Source organism: Drosophila bipectinata, chromosome 2L, assembly GCF_030179905.1.
Source record: "Drosophila bipectinata strain 14024-0381.07 chromosome 2L, DbipHiC1v2, whole genome shotgun sequence".
In the NCBI taxonomy this organism is placed as follows: Eukaryota; Metazoa; Arthropoda; class Insecta; order Diptera; family Drosophilidae; genus Drosophila; species Drosophila bipectinata.
In genome coordinates, this window is record NC_091736.1 from 2,107,413 (window position 1) to 2,124,493 (window position 17,081).

At 42.8% G+C, this 17,081-nt stretch overlaps 4 protein-coding genes across 10 annotated transcripts in view; 2 read left to right on the top strand and 2 right to left on the bottom strand.

Annotated features, from left to right (window-relative positions):
* The window catches only part of nAChRalpha6 (nicotinic acetylcholine receptor alpha6), a 90,946-nt gene extending 88,381 nt beyond the window's left edge, over positions 1 to 2,565 (top strand). For all 7 annotated transcript variants that reach the window (XM_070276764.1, XM_070276762.1, XM_070276760.1 and 4 more), the window contains 4 exons: positions 1,063 to 1,172; positions 1,250 to 1,464; positions 1,532 to 1,705; positions 2,143 to 2,565. In XM_070276764.1, coding sequence (XP_070132865.1) covers positions 1,063 to 1,172; positions 1,250 to 1,464; positions 1,532 to 1,705; positions 2,143 to 2,227 — 584 coding nt within the window. In that variant the 3' untranslated portion in view covers positions 2,228 to 2,565. The remainder of the gene's footprint in view (positions 1 to 1,062; positions 1,173 to 1,249; positions 1,465 to 1,531; positions 1,706 to 2,142) is intronic.
* A 3,882-nt stretch (positions 2,566 to 6,447) lies between these two features.
* Positions 6,448 to 7,504, top strand: LOC108131103 (transcription factor E4F1). The gene is made up of 2 exons (XM_017249834.3): positions 6,448 to 6,639; positions 6,692 to 7,504. The coding sequence occupies exons 1-2, from the start codon at positions 6,514 to 6,516 to the stop codon at positions 7,487 to 7,489; spliced, it is 924 nt and encodes a 307-aa protein (XP_017105323.2). The 5' UTR covers positions 6,448 to 6,513; the 3' UTR covers positions 7,490 to 7,504.
* On the bottom strand, positions 7,502 to 8,571 carry LOC108131104 (alpha-ketoglutarate-dependent dioxygenase alkB homolog 4). Its single transcript, XM_017249835.3, has 2 exons — positions 7,775 to 8,571; positions 7,502 to 7,714 (listed from the first exon to the last, which is right to left on the bottom strand). The coding sequence occupies exons 1-2, from the start codon at positions 8,497 to 8,499 to the stop codon at positions 7,525 to 7,527; spliced, it is 915 nt and encodes a 304-aa protein (XP_017105324.2). The 5' UTR covers positions 8,500 to 8,571; the 3' UTR covers positions 7,502 to 7,524.
* Positions 8,572 to 8,853: 282 nt separating this feature from the next.
* IP3K1 (inositol-trisphosphate 3-kinase-like protein) lies at positions 8,854 to 15,302 on the bottom strand. Its single transcript, XM_017250266.3, has 4 exons — positions 14,564 to 15,302; positions 10,471 to 10,596; positions 10,043 to 10,152; positions 8,854 to 9,977 (listed from the first exon to the last, which is right to left on the bottom strand). Exons 1-4 carry the CDS (start codon positions 14,888 to 14,890, stop codon positions 9,158 to 9,160), a joined length of 1,383 nt encoding a protein of 460 aa, XP_017105755.2. The 5' UTR covers positions 14,891 to 15,302; the 3' UTR covers positions 8,854 to 9,157.
* Between the last annotated feature and the right edge of the window lie 1,779 nt (positions 15,303 to 17,081).

Here is a 17,081-nt window from a genome sequence, read left to right on the forward strand (position 1 = left end):
GCTTCTTTAGACTTTTGGCTGAACCTATGAGACTCGATTTCCAACTAACCAACACGCTAACCACACTCGACTCTTAGCCTTGCCGATTTTGCCTTCGCGGGTGTCCTTGCTTGGCCTCTGCTTGGCTTTTCCACCCACCCACCGCAAAACCGGAAACGCCTTGTATATATATATTTAAATCTGTGCTTTAGGTAATCGCAATTAGCAAAAGTGCGTTGTTCCTCCTCACACCCAAGTATCAAAAGCTGACTAAAAATATCAAATTAATTAAACATCAAGCATTAAATATTCAGAGAGCATACCGTAAACTGCCGAAATCAATTGAGAAATCCATAATTCGTTCGCTAGAGCAATTAAAAGTATCGACTCACAGCATTATCCTTAAACCAAGTTGAAAACCAAATACTAACCCAGACAAAGATTCTCCCATGATTACCCAAAATTCCACCCACAATTCTGCTTGATCTTCATATTTTATTAGAGTAGCTACTTTTAAAAGTGCACTCAAGTCGAGAGGGTATTAAGAATTCCATTTTAAAAATATTTACAAAAAGAATTTGAAGAATATCTGATATTAAAAAATATAAAACACTTTATGTGACCCTCTACTTGATTGCACCTTGTGTCTTTTTTTATTAAATTATTTTTGTTCAATCCCAAGCATGATGCCAAATAATTAAAACAGTCAACAATAAACTGCATGACGACGAATGCTACCTAAGATTATCAAGTAAATAAAAACATAGTGGCTTTCAGTAAAAAATAAAGTAGCATAGATTAACGTAATATAGTCACAGCATTATAATCACACCGTAAAGTTGATCACTATACTTTCTCAAATCGTAACTCTAACCAAAGTCTTTCATGAAATGAAGCTAAAAAAAATAAAGTAATGTTGTACGATTTTTGTAAATTATGATTTCGAGCTTTGGTTCTTAGTGTTTCGATGAGATCGCAAGACCCGCGACCACCACTCTAATATACTACTTCTTTCTGCTCTCTCTCTGTTCGACCCACTCAACCAATCAACCACTGAACCCACCCACCCACTGAACACCCCAGGCACCTATTTCAACTGCATCATGTTCATGGTCGCATCGTCGGTGGTGCTGACTGTTGTGGTGCTCAACTATCACCATCGCACGGCGGATATCCACGAAATGCCCCCGTGGGTGAGTCACTAACCAATCACTGGCCAAACCAACTCCAGTCCTCCACACCTTCCCTCCTAACTCTTGGCTATTCTCAGATCAAATCCGTTTTCCTACAATGGCTGCCCTGGATCTTGCGAATGGGTCGACCCGGCCGCAAGATTACTCGAAAAACAATACTACTAAGCAATCGGATGAAGGAGCTGGAGCTAAAGGAGCGCTCCTCCAAGTCCCTGCTGGCCAATGTCCTCGACATCGATGACGATTTCCGGCACACAATATCGGGCTCACAAACAGCCATCGGTTCATCGGCGTAAGTATTTTCTTTCTTTACAATTTATTGTCCAAAATTTATCATATCTATGGACCTACCTCTGCAGAAGCTTTGGGCGACCGACGACGGTGGAGGAGCATCACACAGCCATCGGCTGCAATCACAAAGATCTTCATTTAATTCTCAAAGAATTGCAATTCATTACGGCGCGCATGCGCAAGGCCGATGACGAAGCGGAATTGATAAGCGATTGGAAATTCGCTGCAATGGTTGTGGATAGGTAAGTTTTCTTAGTTTTCTAATTAATATTAAATAGTAATAATTCATAGAACTAAAAGCCTTCATGCTTGAACTTCAAACCCACATTATGATAAACCCAAATGAACTCCTAGGTGTGTGTACATTCAATTTGGTGTGAACTTATTGAACCGGAGCCAGTGGCAGGCTGGCAGTTTGGCAGTTTCGCAGCCGGTCAAGTCAAACAATTAGGCTCGGCAAACGCTTTGCCTGCCACACGACTTCCGGCATAATGAACGCCTTAACACACCCACACACAAACACCGACACAAGCATAAACGCACGCACACCATCGTTCGGCATACACGTGCCGCAAATATTAAAAGATGGCCGACTGCCCGGCCGACCGCCATCTTGTTTGAAGACGCTCTCTACTAATGTGTGCGCCCCCGCACGGCACTCTGTTCTTCTACTTTGCAGATTTTGTTTAATTGTTTTCACGCTCTTTACGATTATTGCAACGGTAACCGTGCTGCTATCAGCTCCGCACATAATCGTGCAATAAGGACGTTCGAATTAGACAATTAAGCTACGGATACGCGCGCCCACACGCCCCCATCGGTGTCGGCATGTCGGTGTGTGCGTGGCGCAAGGAGTTGCCTAGTTAAGCTCATTTCCAAAAACCAAAAAACAACTAGCGAAGCTGCTTCGAAACAAAGCAAAACCAAAATAAGAAAAAAAACACTAAAAAAATAACTCAAATAAAAAAATTGTTAATTACATTTTTAAGTAAAACCAAGAGCAAAGGAAAATTTCGCTAAAACAAAAAAAAAAGGGACAAAATCATGTACTAAAATAAAATATTTTATGGACAAACCAAACAAAAAGCAAAAATTACTGCCGTACAAGAAACCGAAAAAAAAAGTGTTAAGTAAGCTACACTCACACACACACAACCATAAAGTTCTAAGAGTTAAGCAACCAAAGAAAATTGAAACAAAAAATTTGCATAGGAATAGCCTAAGGAGGCGGAGACCGACAAGCACGAAAGGATGAGAGGAACAACAAAGAGACATCGCGGGACAGGACACACAAAGGTTATATATATAAACACATACATACACATACTGACAGAAACACATACGTCTATGTAATTGTATGTACAATAACAGAGTTATAAGTTAATTAATATGCTGAGTTGTTATAATTTATGTAAGATGAACAGGATATAGACAGACACACACACACACAGACAAAACACTTAAGATATATGATATATATAAGAGATTGTTCCTATGAGACATTAGATATGTATTTAAAATGGCAAAACACACACACACACACGCAGCGAGAGATACAGATACAAACACAGACACCGAAGCACTTAATTGAAAAAAAGCAAAAACAAGGGAAAGAAACCATTTATTTGTAGGAGAGTGTAGCCGGAAGTGGGAGTGTGTAGGTATAACTGTTGGCCTGTTAACCCTTTTGTTGTTGACATTTTTTTAACTGTCAAAATATTTATGTTTTTCTTTTCCGTTTTCATTTTGGGATCACGTGGACCAACAATATTTTGTTTGATTGTCCTTTATTCAAATTTGCAAACAAAATATGATCCCAATGAAGAAACTAATTATTTCAAGGTTGATTCTTAGAGGTTTCTTTTAAAGATTCCATCTTATTATGGTTCGCTGAGGAAGGTTTTGAGAATTGATAGAAGGAGGATAGCTAATTGTAAATGGTAACAAAATGACACATAATAATGGATATAAACAAAAGTATATATATATACACACAGATATATATATTCATAGTGAATTGAATTAATTTTTAAATGGCGCATCCACGAACCCTTGGAGATGAAGCATGTTCGTTGAACATCATGTTTTTAGAAAATTTATTGTTGAAATATTATAGCAAATCGATTAAGCAGAAGAACAAAACGACCCGAGGGCAAACCAACCGAGTTATAGTCACCAATTAATTAGTCAAAGTAATAATAATAATTGACAGAAACAGTGAGGCAGAGAAACCGAAACCAAACTATTGATACAAGATGAACAGGTGTATATATATTTTACGACACATATATCACCACATACCATATATATACATACACATATATATACGAAATATATATTTTTAATAAACCGAAAACGGAAACGAGCAAAACTAAAGACACTAAGCAGAAGCAAAGCAGCGCAAGAACAGAAAACCCCACTAAAAACCAACCAACCAGCCCACAAAAACCAGCCCAATCATCTCAAAATCTAAACCTAAAACCAGAATCGAAATCAAAATCGAACGAAAAGTATGAAATCACAATTTTGTTGGAAATTTTGCATAGTTTTCGGATGAGTTGTCTCTGTCAGTGTATATCCTCTAAGTATTCCTAAAATCGAGCTTCGAATTCTGTCTACCTTACTCTGCTCTCCCCCCCTCCTTACACAAAGCAAAACAGTGATATTTACGGTATAGCCCCCAAAATGACGTACGAACTCTGACTTGAACACTCTTTCCGGAACCCACCTAAGACACCTTTTAACGTGAATGTTTTCTACACACACTACAACAACAACAACTACCAACAAAAAAAACCAAAAAACAAAAATAAAAATAAAAATGAAAAACCTACCTCCTTGTTACCAAGACGAAATGTTGACGAAAAGTCAGATTAGAGACGAATTACGAAGAATATGCAACACTGCCGAGTTAATCGCACTCCTCTGTCTTCCCAAAAAACAAAACTAAAAATATAACGAAATGTTGTAAGACCACCACCCCACCCCTCCCATTTGTGTTGTCCCAGACAAAAAGAATTTCTAACAGAATTGTGTGAGAAAAGCCCATTTTGATAGCCAGACGAAAGTTTACTTAACGGAAACCAGATCACCCCCTTCCTTATAAGCCATTTCCGCTGTCAGAAGGAACATTCCGATACCCGGTACCCCAATCGAGTGCTGAATCAACTGAAGGAACTGCAGATCAGATCTAAGCGTTATATGTGTATACACTCACTTTATATGTTTTATTTGCATTTACATTTATATTTTTAATAAATTTAAATTTATAATTACATTTAAATTTGATATGAGACGACTTTTATGTACTTACGCCCAGAGCGATGCGTAATCCTACCGAAAACTGCTCTGTCCCCCATGAGGTTGTTGTTTATCGAGCCTAAAAAAATGCAAATTCAGTATCCGATTTAAATCGAAATTGAGGTCTTGAGTTCAAGCGTATTGAAGGTCGAAAGTGTTACGAATCAGAATGTTGGAGAGTTGGTATAGTAGAGGAGACAAGTGTGAGCATTTTAAATTTAATTTTTTTTATAATTAATTTAGTGCTAATCTTTGAGCAGCTAGGCGCATAATTAGATCTATGTATATGTGTATGGATGTCTTTTTGATAAAAAGAAGCTATTTTAAAAAGCAAACCATTTTCTACACTCTTTAAAAGATTGAACTCTACATGTACGAGATTATGTATAATACAAGTAATAATAATATAGAATTAACTAGGCAATTAAAATGAAATGAGAGGTGATCCGCAGCAGGACCCGAAAAACTAAGCGTCCTACATTAGGAAAGGGCAACTAAAGCGAAACCCCGCACCCGGGAGGCGAAAACTAATCGATAAAATTAAATAATGAATAAAAAAATGAAAAAAACGATAAACGAATTTAAAAATGAAATTACCGCAAAACCAAAACTTGTAGTAAAGAAAAATGTTTTTTCATTTGAAAACTCTACTACTTACTTACTACTTACTTACTTTGCAAGTAATTACTAATTTCCTCTGATCAGAGTTACACGCAATCGCGAAATGCAAAAAGCTAATTACAAAATGGTTGGTACACGCACACAAATACCCTCAGACACACACATGCATAACTCACACATAGGCAGACATGAAAGCATTCAAATTGTTCGTATTTGAAGAAAAAAAATAAAAAATAAAGAAATCAGCAAACGGAAGAGTTCCGATTTTCGTTTCAATTCCACTCCGCATGATCACAGCCAGCGCAATTAAACAGAGTTCAAGAGTAAATAGCGCATTAACAAAAACCGATTCGAGACACTTTTTTAAACAAGGCAAATATATATTTAAAATTAGCATTTAACTAACGAAACAACCAAAACGTAGGCTATAAACTGCAAATGTTAAGCACGTATCTTCACCCGATCAGCCAACCCCCAGCCAAAATCCAAAGCCCAAACCAAAACACTAAAACAAATCCAACCCCATACCCGTATCCCTCCAAACTCCTCTAACTACCAAATCAATTTAAATAGCTAATTGCATAATTATTAAACCGTTACCAAAAAATTCTGACAAATGCCGCAAAAATAAAAAATAAAAAGAAAACTTAAATTCTGCCCACAAAGTATGCATGTAAAAAACAAACGGCTAAACCAGAAACCAAAAAATAAAAAAAAAAAGAATTAGAAAAAGTCTGTTGTCGATAAGAATTATTGGCAGACAAATAACTTTCGTCACATTGACGATAATAATTAATTTTAAGTGAAAAACAAAGGAATTAAATGAATTACTTAATAAACAAATTAATATTAAAAACCAAGAGACATGATTGCGACAAAAACACAAAAAACTGAATAAAATTTATTTTGAAAAGAGAAAAAATTAAAAGGTGTTTTTATTTCTTTTAAATATAAAGGTCAAGGAAAAAACAAAATATATACTGTTATCAATGGTAAATTCAAAATTTTCCCGCCATCTTTTTATCGATAAGACTATCGATATAATACTGTAATAGTACTGCAATACTACTTCTTTTTTATCATCTCTACTTAAAATGCTAAAAACTTTGAATTCTGTTTTAAAACATTAATGGACTTGCGTAAATTGTGTCGCCTCTGCTTTGTGGACAATGCCCTGGTGGACATCACGGAGCACCGGGCCAGCGCCTGTCCAGAACTCACAATACTCCAGCTGCTGCATGCCATTTACGGCGAGGTAGGTCCAAAATTACAACTGAAGATAAGTTTTTAATGTTCATTTTTGACAGAAATTAATGTTGGATGTGGTGGAGAAGTTGCCTATGATTTGCAATGCATGCCTGGATGAATGCCTTCAGCAATATGCCTTTTTCCGGAAACTCAGGACTGCAAATCAGCAGTTGCTGAAACTCTACCATGAAGCACAAAAGGAACTAGAATGTCCAGAGCAGGAGGAGCTACAAGCTACCGAGGAGGAAGATACCCTCCAGGAGTTTGACGCCCAGGATTTAATTGTACTGGAACCAGAGGAGGAGAACAGGGAGTTGGAGCAGAAACCCTCACAGGGCTTGGCCAACCACGATTCGTTGATTGTGTCCGAGTTTCTGCCCTCCACAACCACCCAGGTGGAGCTGGGCTCTGACTACTCCAACCAGCAGCAGGAGGCCACAACCTATGAAATGCGCACCGTGGACTACGCTGCCGTGGAGTTGAAACACTACAACCTAGACGAATACAACGAGGCCAATCGGTTGCTCGACGTGGAGCCAAGTGGCAGCCAGGCGGTCTACAAGTGTCAGTATTGCCCTTTGGCCTACGCCTCCCCCCAGTACCTGAAGACGCATGTGCGCAGCTCGCACGTATGCAAGTATTGCACCATGGCCTTTGCCAAGGTGCGTGATCTCAACGAGCATATAAGGAGCAACCACTCTGACCATCAGTGCGTCGTGTGCAGCAACAGCTTTAGTACCAGCAGTAACCTTCGAGCTCACCTAAAGAGGGTGCACGGTGTCCAACTGCCCGCCCAGGTGGCTCTCTTAGACTACAGACCGGCCTCCGCTGACAAGGACAACCCTCGTCCTCAATAAAAAGAGATACTACTTTTAAACATGAGTTACACCTTTTATTTAACTTCCCAAAATATCTGCGACTTTTCCGTCACAGGTTCGCCTTTTGCGCGATCTTTACCGTTGATGTACATGGGAGTGAATTCTCTGTAGGCTATGCAGACACGTCGCTCCTCGACATCCTCTCGGAGAACAGAATGTTCGAATTGATACCTTGCCGGCCCATACAAGACTATCAGGGAGAGGCTAAAAGGAAGAAAGAGAGGATGTATTTCCTATAATACAAAAAATGCTCCATATGCTTACTTGGGCATAGGAATCCTCAGGACTTTTCCCTTGTACTTGACCAGTTCCTCTTCCTCAAGCAGCGGAGCCAGCAGCTCGTTCTGATACTCATCTACCAGATCCAGATTGTACTTCCCAGCCTGCTGGGGTTCGTAGGGTGTCAGGGTCAGCACTGCATCGCCAAGGCAGTTGACAGTGACCACGCGCTCACCCCAGATCCAACAATCGTCCACGTGCGGATCTATACTAGCTCCTTTGCTTGGGTCGTACTCCAAGGAGCACTGCTCGATGGTTTGGAAGCCACGTAGCAGGGGAACGTCATTTAAGCGTCGCTGCACGTACTCCGTGGTGCGAGGGAACCCGGCAAAGTTTCCCACCTGAAGCTTGCGCTTCTTAAAGTTTGTCTTGGGCCCGAAGTTTTGTTTCCGGCGTCCGCTTTGCGATATGTCCCAGGGCAAGTCATCCAGATCCTTTAAAAGTTGTGCGCCCTCCTCCACACTGATGAACTTTTCCTGGACCAGGATGCCTGAAAGGGGTAGGCCATTTTCTTGATCGTGACTGCTGTGGGACTCCTGTCCCTTGTCCGTATCCCAGCCGGGTTGGAAGAGTTCACAATGCACGCAGTACGTCCAGGCCTCAAGCTGCCGGAATTGTTCCTGGAGTGAGGGCTTGGCTATTTGGAAGTCCTCCTCGCAGCTCAAACAGGTGCGTACTCCCTTGCAGCCACATGGTCTAATGGTATTCATTCCGGAATTGGCGTAAAAATGTGTAAACAGTGACCCTCGTTCAGCTTATTCTTCGGAAACATAATAACAGCTGATTGTTGTTCATTTATCGATATGTTTGCCAAATCTACTACTATTTGCTACTACTTTTCGAAGAAACTACTACTATTTCAGTACTGGACAACCAAGGCCAACACTTAGTATTTTAAAAAACTTTCCAACACTTTTTAAGGCAGCGGGAAATTCGAATTTTTGTGTGGATTAGAATGTGTTAAAAGTCGTAATTAAAGCCAATATTTATTTATTTATTTTGTGTTTATCAAATTAAAGCAATGTGACTAACATCTATAAAGACATGTTAATTAAAACCAAATATTTATTTATCTTCATATATGTATTTATATTTTGCGTTTAGATTCAGAGATTGTTTTTCATTTTACAAATACTTATTTTAGACCTGTTTCAATCAAACAAATGCTGCTTGGTGATCAATACTAATCGTTCTCTTCTCCTCCAGCTAGTCTTATACGTTTTCCAATATGGAAAATACTAGGTAACATAGGATGGGGCACTCCCCGGGCAATGCGATGAATGCTTTTCTTCAATCTTTTCTGATTTTTCTATCTGTACAAATGGAGCTCGATGATCAGTCTTGTGGTGCAGATCCAGCTGCAGTGCCCTAGATCTTGAGGCAGCCGCGGTGGCTGCCGCTGCGGGCGTAGACATCCTCGAAGGCGTGGATAAGCTCGTCCATGCCTTTAAGAAGGCCCTCCTCCCGGTTGCCCGGCGTCCAGGAGCTGCGGTGGTCCACCCTCACCTGGGTCGGCAGCTCCCTGCTCTTGGCGAAGTCGATCAGCCAAACTCCCACTCGGTCATCGTCATAGACGATGAAAATGCTGGAGCCAACGATCTCGTGGCGGGCAAAGAAGGCGGACTGCTCGATGACCAGGCGCATGTGCTTCAGTCGCTTCAGCAACTCCTTCTGCACGGATCGCCGGGCGGCCAGGAACTGCTCGATGGTCTGGGCAATCTGCTCGCTGCTGCGGCAGGTCTTCAGATCCTTGACAGGGGACCGTCCGCGCAGGCGCAGGGCCTCGATGCGGAAGCCCTTGGACTGGGAGGAGGATAGGGACTCTCGGAAGGTCATGTAGCGCAGCTTGGTGATGGCCTGCGCCTCGTGCTCCGCCTCCGTGGGAGCTGCTGGGTCCACGGCGATCATTTTCTGGTAGAGATCCGGTCGCAGGGTGGCGTTGCTCACCTCCGACTCAAGGAAAGTGCGACAGCCCATCTTGATGTCCATCACGCACGGATCCCGATAGCCGGAAAGCAGATCCTGCAGCTCGATGTAGTGCTGTCCCTGCAGCTCCCGCATCCCAAAGTAGGCGGGCACTATCTGAGCCGTCTGCGGCTCCTGGCAGATGAGTCTGTAGGCACGCACTTCGCTGTCCTCGACACCGGCGATGCGTTTCCGCACAATACCCGTGGATGTCGGCACAATGCTGCAATAAAAATAAAAAAGTTAGATTCCAGTTTATGACTATTTTGTTGCCAAAGAAACCCTTACCTTTCTGGGTGACCGGAAAGCTGCATCCAGCCCTGGGGCTTGCCCTGATTTTGGGTCTGCTGGTGCTGGAGAAGATGTGGCGTGGCTGGGGCACTCAGTTCGAGAGCATTCTGCAAGCAAAAAGAAAAGAAGATAGCTCAGTAAGGGGTTGATATGAGGGCGATATCGCTGCTGGGAATGTATTCCGAAGCCCGAAGCATTATTGCCTGCTGGCGATTATAAATAATGAAACAAATTTTATTTGCGCGAATGCTTGACTGCCACGCCCCAGCCTCGTAAACGCGAAATTTATGCAGGCAACCCGCCAGGCCAAGCATTCGCACATTGTCCGAGGCTTTAAGCAGGAAGTCCCTTATTTTTTTGTCGCAGAGCTTCGGGCTGGAAAGTTTTCTTCGCAAATGACAGGGCTGTAAACAACGGGTACTTACAATGGCCAAGAACTTGAGCAGTGACATCTGGGCTGGGGCCTGGGACTGGATGTGCTGTTGGGCCTGTGCCGCTCTTTGGAGGCTCAAATAGTCGGCCAAGTTGTCGCAGTTCTCGTAGGGAATCCGCTGCAAATAAGGAAATTCAGATATTTAGTTAACTTGGTTTACACAATCAGATAATTAGTTTGCTGCCAAAAACAAACTTTAGATCCGAAACTGCGAATTTCCCCGTTTGTTTTTTGAGTTATTTGAATATGGCTAGTCCAACAGTGAGTCATTTAGGTGTTAATTCATTATACAATCAGAATTCGAATGCATTTCGGAACGGCATTTTGAAAATTCTAATCGGACCTCGATCGGAGACGTCGTGTGTGGTTTACGACCGATCCAACCGATATTGCCGTGTCCCTAATGAGGCACTTAGTATGCAAAGTTGGCGTTTGTTTTCGTTAGCCGCGCTTGTTTGTTTGTCGCAGGCCTGCCTATACGAATTGAGCCATAACCATCGTGGCCATAACAAATAACGATCTGTCATCGTAGAAGGAGCGATCGAACACCCCACCACCGATCAACCGATCAACCAACCCGCACCACCTCACCTGGCACCGCTTTGATTAATTAACTAATTAAGGTAAATGCCTCGAAACCCGTTTATGCCCCGCATCTTTATACGGTTTGACGCTCTGATTCTGCTCTTGTTTTTGCGCTTGTGCCCGTGTCCGTGCCCGTGTCTTATCTTGCCACTATTATCGTATCTTAACTGCCCAGATAACGTTGCGGCTTTTCGCAACGGTTGCCACACACCGCTGCTCCCGGGTCCTGGCCCTAATCTTGGGTTAATAACATCGCAGCGATTGTGATCTTTACGTAAGCCGTGAGCAAATTGAGCAAATTTGCATATGTGGCACAAATTCGTCAGGCGACGGCAAAGGGGGAGCTCCCACAGTGAACACCCGCTGCCAGGGTCACAGCTCCTTATCAATGGGGCGCTGTATGGCGCGATCATTGGGGGTCTTATCGTACTGTTTGATTTGCGGGCGCGAAAACAGAGGATTAACTTAAAATCCCCACCGATATGGTTTGCCGCATAATCTCAAGATAAGCAAGAAAGGCCTAGTAGGCCTACTAATTTTAGAACCCTAAACTATTCTAATACCAGCATGGCAGCATAATTTATGAACCTTCCATGATCGAATTACCATAAACCGCCAAAGAGACGAGATTATGTTTTAATTAACAAGCTAATAAGATGTCAGAATCGATTAGATGGCTCTAACCAAGATTCGAGGTGGGGATCTCGTGTCGTCAGCTCTGACCTTTAACGAGAGTTACACATTACAGAGTTAACGGAGGTTTAATTATAGCAACGATCGGGGAGCTGGATCGGGGTGCCTAATCGGTGTCGACGTCAGCAGGTTTTTTATTCATTGACTGAAGCTCGTTTTACAACTGCATTTTACTACAGATTCGTATCGGAGCCGAGCTAAAACCCACTCAATAGCCGATATATTTGTACATTTTTGCACGTACACCACCTGGCAAAATTAGCATTTAGGCTTTAATTTGGATTAGAGCAACTGCGTCAGGCCCCCTGACCAGTGGGAACCCACACTCTTGGCGCCCTGTTACTCAACTTTTATGTCCAGTCCCCAGTTACCTTAATTATCTCACCGATCTGGGATGCGGCCATCTAGAAAGGGCACTCATGTCATCGGGAAATCGGCCAGGGAAAACCTCAACTTCAGCGGAAAAGCACTTGTGACAGATGTCAGATGCAAAACAAAAACTGCAAACTGTGCAAAACAATAATTAACTTTAACTGTCACATCTGGGCAGGCAAATGGGCAGAAAAAAAAAATTACAGCACTTTTCGCTTGAGCGGTTCTGGCTGCAAGTCGAGGTTCAAGCTCGGCTTTGTGATTCGAACCTGTGATCTCAGTGCGATTTTTGGGGGCTGTGATTTGGTGGCGTTTTGGCCGCGTTTTCGGCCATAGCGTTATTTTTAGATCTCGCCTCGCTTCGCCATTCCGATTCCGATTCTGATGTTTAACTAAGCTCACAGTTTAGTAGTGTTTATTTATGACTACTTAACATTTTCTATAGCCCCCGGACGAACGTGTTAACCGCCAGAAACAGAAACAGAAACGATAGCAACAGCAACAAAAATTAAAACATACACAAAAAAGGCGAAAAAAAAATTTAAAAATTAAAAAAAAAAAAGTCGAAAACCTTTGCCTCAATCAATTTATGCGCGTGACGTCAAGTCGCTATTTATTTTTTGAGTCGAGTTGTTAATTTAACAAAATCAAGCTGACAAACTTTTGGGCCTCCCCGAGAAGCCTACACCACACAGTGTTGAGGTCCACCCCAAAAGGGCCTGGAGGAGGGCTGGAGTTCTTGGCCCTGAACCTGGTGGTGGCTGGTGGTAGAACCTGCCCCAGAAACTGGTTCTCCACACCCGGGATCGCCGCTCCGTGGGCGGTGACTCAGGTGGCAGCCACAGTTGCACCGGCAGCCTTCGATGCATTTTTGTAGAACACAACCCTGACATCAAGACACGATCTTGAGACGATGCCCCAAGACTCCAGGTTGGCCCAGACTACTAACGAGCCGGCAGGGACCGTCCAATCGATATATCGATTGGTCTCAGATTGGATCGAATCGGATTGGATCGGATCGGACTCCCAGAGTATTAATATTTGCATTGACGTCAATCCGGCCAACTTGGGGGGGATGACCAGCAGGGCGCGGAGATGGGGTGGCTGAAGAGGAAGGGTGAAGGGGTGGCTCAACCAAACCAGTTGGCTTAAATGATAAAAAAAAGCGTATAACGCAATACCCGAGCCATCCAGCCACCAGAGTAGGATTAGATCCGTGCCCGGAGGCACCAACTATCGAAGAACTAGAGATTAGGTTTCGAATTTTCACACTCTCTTCGGTCAGAACCATCAATCTAAGTCGCAGTTCATGAGTAACGGTGGTCTGGAGAACCGGATCCCGTCTAGACCGACATGCGTCAATATGAATAACGTCTTTCCCTTTAATGCATTCATCGGGCTTACACGAAACTCCACGTGAATCACAACGCGAAAGTTTGGCATTCACCTGTCCGACATGTGACTAAGTCCAATTAAAAAATCGGCGACACCAACCAAGTCGAGAAGATTAGGGGAATAACCGCGGCTCAACCTAGAAACTAGTCCGATCTGCGGGCTTCTAACCTTCGCTCTAGGCCTTGATCTAAGCTCTTCAAATGCCAGAAATTAACCGATAATGATTGAGGCCAACAAAATTCAAATAAAACTATATGTGTGGGCTGCTGCACTTGACACTTGAAAGCCTCAAGAGTGCTCGGTGTCGATACACTGAAAGAAATAAAGCAAGCTCTCGGGAGAAGAGTCAACAAACCCTGGACCATAAAAGGTTTCATTTTTTGGGGCTAGCTGAGTGGAAAAAGGAAAGTCGCCTTCCTTTGTCAACGAATCAATTGTCTTTAATGAAACGCAATGAAATGAATCGATTCGATTGTCCACTGGCGGACATGTGACGCCTTCGCCGCCGCCAGTGGACTCCGCATCTCCGAGTCTTGAAGATGAGAGATGTGCTCTGTGTCCGCTGGACGCTGTCATAACCAGCCGTGTCCGGCTTCGGTTACGGGTCTGGTTGCTTGTCTTTAATTAGCGCAGAGTGACGGACTGACTGACTGACTATAGTATGCAAATTGGCGTTACGTGGACTATTGGAATTTTCTGAACCAAGCCGGGGAGATTCAGATCCCACACTTTGTTTGCATTTCGCATAACTCTGGGGGTGACTGGGTGGTTGGGCTTTTGGGTGGGTTGCCCTGTTGCCTTGTTGGTTGGTTGGTTATTACCCACAGTTGTTTCAACAACAAACAGACGTCATACCAAGGCCTGGAAACAGAGTTTACACACAGCTCTTTTTGGTCACTTTCTCTGCTTCGGTGGCTTTCTATGCGGATATGAACGCGTTGCCCCACCAATCCTCATTGACGTCACTTTCGTTGGTTGTTTTTTTTTTTGGTCGGTTTTTGTTTGCCTCTTACAACGCTTTCTTTTTGTCGGTTACTTACCTCGTTATTATTATTGTTGTTGCCACCGATCGATGGTTGTTGCTGTTGCTGCTGCTGCTGTTGCTCCAGTTCCAGTACCATTGCACTCCGCTGCTTGGAGGAGGCACTAGTGGTCGTGTCCAGGGCAATCAGTTTCCATAGCTGTTTCAGGCCAATGTTGTCGATGCAGGAGAAGCGCAGTTTCTCATTCGACCAGGCCATCGTGGAGCGGCTGCTTCTCGTCGAGTTGGCTGCCTTGGTGGGCTTGGAGCTGGCTCCAGTCTGGTGGTGGTGTCTCTCTGACTTGGCTTGGACTGGCCGCTGTAGCACCGTTGAAGTCATAGTCATTCGGAACTTGGTTTCCACTTGAAGTGTCTACTGTCTAGCCCTCTTTCTCAATCTCCAACTTGTTGCGAGTGTTGTTTTTTAATTTTAGTTTTAATTTCACGCTTTGCGATTCTATGCTCGGCACATTTGCATTCTGATATCTCAATATATTTCCTATTCAACTGCGTTCTCGTTTCACTTCACTTGCACTCGGCTTTGGCATGGGAACTCTGTAATCTTTAACTGAATGTGCTTTGTTTTTTTCACAGCCTTCTCGCTCGGCCTTTATATTACTTTTATTATTTTATCTTTATCTTTTACTTTTGCTATTGCCACTGTGTGTTTAATAGCACTGACGATCGCGGCGAATCGAGCTTTGAATCAATCGAAGCGAGTTGCGTTCGCTGGCTGCTCTGGGAGGCGACTAACTGGTTTCGCCATATGGCACCAGGTTTTGTGATCGCCGATCGCCGCCGGCCGATCCCAAACTCGGTCGGGTACTCGGTCGGAGCGGATCCGAGTGCCCGAAGAGCTACGTTTTTCCGTTCTCCAATCCACCAGAGAGCTCCCCATTTCCCAGAGAGCGCAAAGCTCCATTGACGGGCCGAAAACCGTTGGGGAATACGAGTGGGGATATCAAAATTAGCCTGATGGATATTTTTTAGGAACTTACTGGAAAACATATAATTATTTTATGCTTATCATAAATACTCCATTATTGACACGATTCTGAAAAAATATATATACATGTATGTATATACCTATATTATGCTTTTGAAGAGCAATAGTCGCAAAATATGGCAATTGGGTATATATTTTCAAAGGTAGGGCGCTGTTTCCGGTTTACTTTTGAGGAACAAAGCTCCATTGATGGTCTTAAAACCCTTTGGAACTGCTACCGAACACAATGGATATTTCCTTCATATTTCCTACTATAGAGGGAGGTCATTGAACTTATCATAAATACTTCTAAATTGGCAAGATCTTTAAGAGAAATAATACGCATTATACGCCATTTGGGGAAGCCAGGGTTTCTGGTCGCATTTTGGTAATCATTTTTTCGAAAAACAAACCTCACCAATGACGGACCTAAAAGCCCTTTGGGAATACTGGTGGGAATATTAAAATTGGCCTACTGGATATTTCAAGAACAAGCTGGAAGCCTTATTAGTAATTGAGGGGTTTCTAAGCTTATCAGAAGATCTCGAAAATAAATAAACAAAAGGGTATGAACTTAATTGCGACACTTCCTGTTAAAAATGTATGAATCACAATAATTCATTGAGGATTTTTTACTCCTTCCTATGGGAACACGAGTGGGAATATCAATAAAAAAAACTACTGGAAGTTTCCGCAATCACTCCTATATTAATAAGAAAAACAAAGTTCCATTAACGGGAGGAAAATCTTTGGGGAATACGAATGGGAATATGGCTTTTAGGAAAAATCTGGAATTTTTTGGATATTATTGCGATATTTCCGGTTCAATATTACTAAATAAACAAATAAAATATTGAAATCTTAGTACATTTTAGTTTATTAAATATAAACAATAAATTGTGAAAACCCCAACCCCATTTTCAAATACGTCAGATGGTTCGATTGTAATGTCACGATGATTCGCCGAACCCATTTTAAGATTAATCCGTAACGCCATATAGTAAACATGGAATCCCAAATGGGCGGTGGAATCGTCATTCGGTGACATTTCTATTCTCGAGGGCTCGGCCAAGTGCTGCGACAATTGTTTACTTCTAGAAAGGGGAAACATTGCAAAGAAAGGGAAAACAACTGAAAGCGAATACATTAGAACCGGGAATACTCAAGAAATCCTAGACAAGTAAACATCCGATCTGCGTTTGGAAAGTGCGCAAAAGAATGATCTTAGGAGTCCAGACAGTCCGCACTGATGGCCAGATTGATGGCGGCTGATAGCGCGATTCTATGGCGCCATCTAAGGTCAGACAATGAACCGCAGTCGTACTTCTGTTTTATCTGAGAAGCTGTTGATGAACTTCAGCGAAATTCCCGAAGACATCTGCAATGCTAATTCGTCCAACTGCGCAACGTCTTGGGATCGGGGATTATGCAAACTGTCGCCGGAGCTGCGCCAATTCTCTGCAGAACCATCGAGTTCATGGCCATCGGCCGAGGGACGCATATATTCATGGCTATATGCGCATATTATTCCACTCTTCTTTTTTTTGGAACG